The 4,666-nt window shown below is 45.4% G+C and overlaps 1 protein-coding gene across 1 annotated transcript; it reads left to right on the top strand.

Annotated features, from left to right (window-relative positions):
* Window positions 1–449: 449 nt before the first annotated feature.
* Window positions 450–3,033, top strand: LOC116379132 (glutamate receptor ionotropic, NMDA 1-like). Its single transcript, XM_031841060.1, has 6 exons — window positions 450–583; window positions 670–818; window positions 1,197–1,354; window positions 1,444–1,605; window positions 1,972–2,081; window positions 2,164–3,033. The coding sequence occupies exons 1-6, from the start codon at window positions 538–540 to the stop codon at window positions 2,505–2,507; spliced, it is 969 nt and encodes a 322-aa protein (XP_031696920.1). The 5' UTR covers window positions 450–537; the 3' UTR covers window positions 2,508–3,033.
* Window positions 3,034–4,666: the final 1,633 nt, after the last annotated feature.

Raw genomic sequence — 4,666 nt, 5'->3', positions numbered from 1 at the left:
TATATATGTATGTATATATGTATGTATATATATATGTATATATGTATGTATATATACATATACATACATGTATGTATATATGTATGTATATATGTATGTATATATATATGTATATATGTATATATGTATGTATATATGTATATATATGTATATATGTGTATATATGTATATATATGTATATATATATATGTATATATGTGTATATATGTATATATATATATGTATATATGTATATATATGTATATATATGTATGTATATATATATATGTATATATATATATATATATATATATATGTATATATGTATATATGTATATATGTATATATATATATGTATATATGTATGTATATATATGTATATGTATATATGTATATATATATATGTATATATGTATGTATATATATGTATGTATATATGTATATATATATATATATGAATATTAATACACACATATGTGATTTGTCTGCAGCCCGTTTGGAAGGTTTAAAGTGAACAGTGAAGAAGAAGAAGAAGACGCCCTCACCCTGTCCTCCGCCATGTGGTTCTCATGGGGAGTTCTGTTGAACTCTGGGATCGGAGAAGGTTGGTGATCTGTGACGTCACTTCCTGTCCTGTAGTCCTTCCTGCTACACTATTAACTCCTGTCTCTCTGTCTGTCTGTCTGACAGGAGCTCCCAGGAGTTTCTCAGCGAGGATTCTGGGTATGGTGTGGGCAGGTTTCGCTATGATAATCGTAGCGTCCTATACTGCCAACCTGGCAGCCTTCCTTGTGTTGGACCGGCCTGAGGAGCGCATCACTGGCATCAATGACCCCAGGGTGAGATCTATTATACAGCCATCAATACTCTGACTGATTCTAGTTGGTTCTACCTCTCATCGTCTGCTCCATCTTTTATGTCTCCACTGTTTCCACATTAGTATATTATTCATAGAGCACTTCATATAATCAAGCAAAGAGCTTTACAGAGACCTTTTAAAATACAGTTTTATCATTAGAACACTTATTCCTGCTGCTTCAGATATCATTCATGTCTTTGATTGTCTAATTTGCTATATTAGTGACCCAGAATGCACCAGGAGCAATCAGTCAGTAAGTCCCCTCCAGAGGTCTGACGGTGGACGTCGATCATCAGGTGACCTGCTTCCTGAACTCTGCTGCTGGTTTGATCAAAGTTAACTCTTCTCTGTTTTTTAGCTGCGTAACCCATCGGATAAGTTCATCTACGCCACAGTGAAGCAGAGCTCGGTGGATATCTACTTCAGACGGCAGGTGGAGCTGAGCACCATGTACCGGCACATGGAGAAGCACAACTACGAGAGCGCCGCTGAGGCCATCCAGGCCGTCAGAGACAAGTAGGCTCTTTATTCTGTCTCTCAGAAATGTACGTTACTGTCCACAGCTGTGGTCCTTAATGCCTCCCCCCCCCCTCTTATTCCTGCAGTAAGCTTCATGCCTTCATCTGGGACAGCGCTGTGTTGGAGTTCGAGGCATCGCAGAAGTGCGATCTGGTGACAACAGGAGAGCTTTTCTTTCGCTCCGGATTTGGGATTGGAATGAGGAAAGACAGTCCGTGGAAACAGAACGTTTCTCTGGCTATTCTCAGGTAAAAATACCCTCATGAAGACCCTACTGATACCCCATCGTTTTCCCTCTGATACCATTGTGATACCCTACCGATATCCCACGGTGTCCACTCTATAACCCTTGTGGTACCCTACCGATATCCCACAGTGTCCACTCTATAACCCTTGTGGTACCCTACCGATACCAGACGGTGTCCACTCTATAACCCTTGTGGTACCCTACCGATACCCCACGGTGTCCACTCTATAACCCTTGTGGTACCCTACCGATACCCCACGGTGTCCACTCTATAACCCTTGTGGTACCCTACCCTACCGATACCCTACCCACTTTTTAAGACAGACATGTTGCCAAAGTCTCATCCTGTTTGGTTGTCTCTCCTCAGCTCTCATGAGAATGGCTTCATGGAGGATCTAGACAAGACGTGGGTTCGATACCAGGAGTGTGACTCCAGGAGCAACGCCCCCGCTACCCTCACCTTCGAGAACATGGCAGGTAGGAACCGGACCTTCAGACAGGTGTGAGACCGGAACATGTGGTTATGTACGGATGGTAAGGACCTGGCTGTCCTCCTCAGGTGTGTTCATGCTGGTTGCCGGGGGCATCGTCGCCGGGATCTTCCTCATCTTCATCGAGATCGCTTACAAACGACACAAAGACGCTCGAAGGAAACAGATGCAACTGGCCTTCGCTGCTGTGAACGTGTGGAGGAAGAACCTACAGGTACCAGACTCTATTCTACTGGACTCTACTCTAACTCTACTGTATTCTACTCTACTGTACTGTACTCTAACTTTACTCTACTCTAACCTATCTAGCCCGAAAGCACCCCAGGTGGGGGGCTCTCGATTTTACAGAGAAAGTTTAGCGTACAGCGTGTCGTACAATGCACTTTTCAGGAACGAATATAGTGAATGTTAAACACATATACTGTATATATATATACCCAGTTAAATAAAAAGGTCTGGGCTACAAGATCATGTAAGCCATTTTTACACACTCCAAACACAATTCGACACAACTAAAATAAGCAACAAAAAGAATTACAACAATATCGCATATATTTCGTCATGAGTCAGCTGGCTACGCACTCCGGTCCGAGCTAACAACACAAAGCTAAAAGCTAACACGGACAACCGAGATAGCAAAAAGCAAGAGAATTTGACACAGATTCCAAAGATATCTTCAATATTTCTCTCCGTGAAACCATTACAGAGATACAGCCAACAAGCTCCAGAACCACAAACCGCTTTATTGATAATTATCAGAAACGCTCCTCACCTTTACGCTGTTTTCATGTAGACAAAGGCATAATTTCCCGGTTCTGGAGCTAAAAAATCTGTTCTACGTATATCCTGTGTGTCACTGAACTGTTTCCGTGAAGACAGGTTTTTTTTCTAAATCAGGGGCCGAGGGGGGGACAATTTGGTAGGTGGAGGAAGGAAGGGGGGGATAGGAGAGCGAGACGGAGTAGGACATGAAATAGTGGTCAGAGAGCTGGAGGGGAGTGACGGAGAGGTTAGCAGTAGAACAGTGTCTAGTGAAGATAAGATCCAGCTGGTTGCCGGCCTTGTGGGTAGGAGGAGAAGAGGAGTGGTAAAGATCAAAGGAGGAGAGGAAGGAAAGAAGAGGTTCTAACTGAGCAGGATGAGTGCTGTGCCATCATCATGGAAGTGCGAGACTAATGTGTCAAGCTCCTCCAGGAACTCACCAAGAGGGCCTGGTGGGCGATACACAACAGCAATGGTGAGCTTGACTGGATAAGAGACAGTAACCTCATGGAATTCGAAAGAGGACGGGGAGAACTGTGGAACAGAGACAAGAGAGTATTTCCATTTTGGGGAGAGTAGCAGGCCAGTACCACCACCTCGCCTCGCAGCTCTGGGAGTGTGAGAGAAAGAGTACACATCTGACAGAGCTGCAGGTGTGGTGGTGTTTTCTGTTGTGATCCAGGTCTCAGTTAGAGCAAGAAAATTAAGGGAGAGCAAGGAAGCGTAGCCTGAGATGAACTCAGCTTTCGGCACTGCCGACTGGCAATTCCAGAGCCCCCCCCCCCGCCACCACTTGCTCGCCATGAGCTGAGAGAGTAGGATAGATGAGGTTAGTGGGATCACGGCACCTGGGAGTGGCCCAATGTCTACGTGACCACCGGGCAGAGGAACGGACAGAAATCAGACGCAAACACATCTAAGTACACTCTCGAGAAGTCTTAGCTTGACAAAGTCGGGCTTGAAAAAGTCGCCCTAGCCTTTGTTCGCCCTAGCTTTCGTTCGCCCTAGCCTTCGTTCGCCCTAGCCTTCGTTCGCCCTAGCCTTTGTTCGTCCTAGCCTTTGTTCGCCCTAGCCTTTGTTCACCCTAGCCTTTGTTCGCCCTAGCCTTTGTTCGCCCTGTTGCCTTTGTTCGCCCTAGCCTTCATTCGCCCTGTTGCCTTTGTTCGCCCTAGCCTTCATTCGCCCTGTTGCCTTCGCCCTGTTGCCTTTGTTCGCCCTAGCCTTCATTCGCCCTGTTGCCTTTGTTCGCCCTGTTGCCTTTGTTCGCCCTGTTGCCTTTGTTCGCCCTAGCCTTTGTTTGCCCTGTTGCCTTTGTTCGCCCTAGCCTTTGTTCGCCCTAGCCTTTGTTCGCCCTAGCCTTTGTTCGTCCTAGCCTTCGTTCACCCTAGCCTTCGTTTGCTGACGCTTCCAACCTCTCCTTGAGATGTGCAGGCTCCTCCCCTGGAAATTAGCAAAGCTATTCACCAGCTGAGACTAAATCAGACCTCCTCAGACAAGCAGAAACTCACAGTCCAATCACAACTGAGGCAGGCCTAGGTACAGCTATAAAGACAACTTAGTTAAAGCAAGAATAAAATACTTGAGTCAGAAGTTCAGTTGTTGCTCCAGAAGATGAATACAGTCTCCTCTGAAGTCTCCACAGACGGAAACCTCTCAGAGACACAGCGGCCATGTTTTTACTCATGTTGTGGTTCAGAGCCGTCACAACGATCCGTCAGAGCGTTTCATTGAAGCATGATGGGAAACCGACCGCTTGTAGAGTTACAGGACGGTTAGTTTCCACACGGGTCGACTGATGATGGGTTGCAA

This window comes from Anarrhichthys ocellatus, unplaced genomic scaffold, assembly GCF_004355925.1.
Source record: "Anarrhichthys ocellatus isolate YVR2014 unplaced genomic scaffold, GSC_Weel_1.0 scaffold3762, whole genome shotgun sequence".
Taxonomy (NCBI): domain Eukaryota; kingdom Metazoa; phylum Chordata; class Actinopteri; order Perciformes; family Anarhichadidae; genus Anarrhichthys; species Anarrhichthys ocellatus.
The sequence above is the reverse complement of the archived record's forward strand: the minus strand, read 5'-3'. Positions and strand labels throughout refer to the sequence as shown.

Coding starts and splice junctions, on each gene's coding strand:
- LOC116379132 (XM_031841060.1), top strand. CDS start 538: ATGTGGTTCTCATGGGGAGTTCTGTTGAACTCTGGGATCGGAGAAG. Junction 584..669: donor GAACTCTGGGATCGGAGAAG/GTTGGTGATCTG, acceptor TCTGTCTGACAG/GAGCTCCCAGGAGTTTCTCA. Junction 2,082..2,163: donor CACCTTCGAGAACATGGCAG/GTAGGAACCGGA, acceptor TGTCCTCCTCAG/GTGTGTTCATGCTGGTTGCC.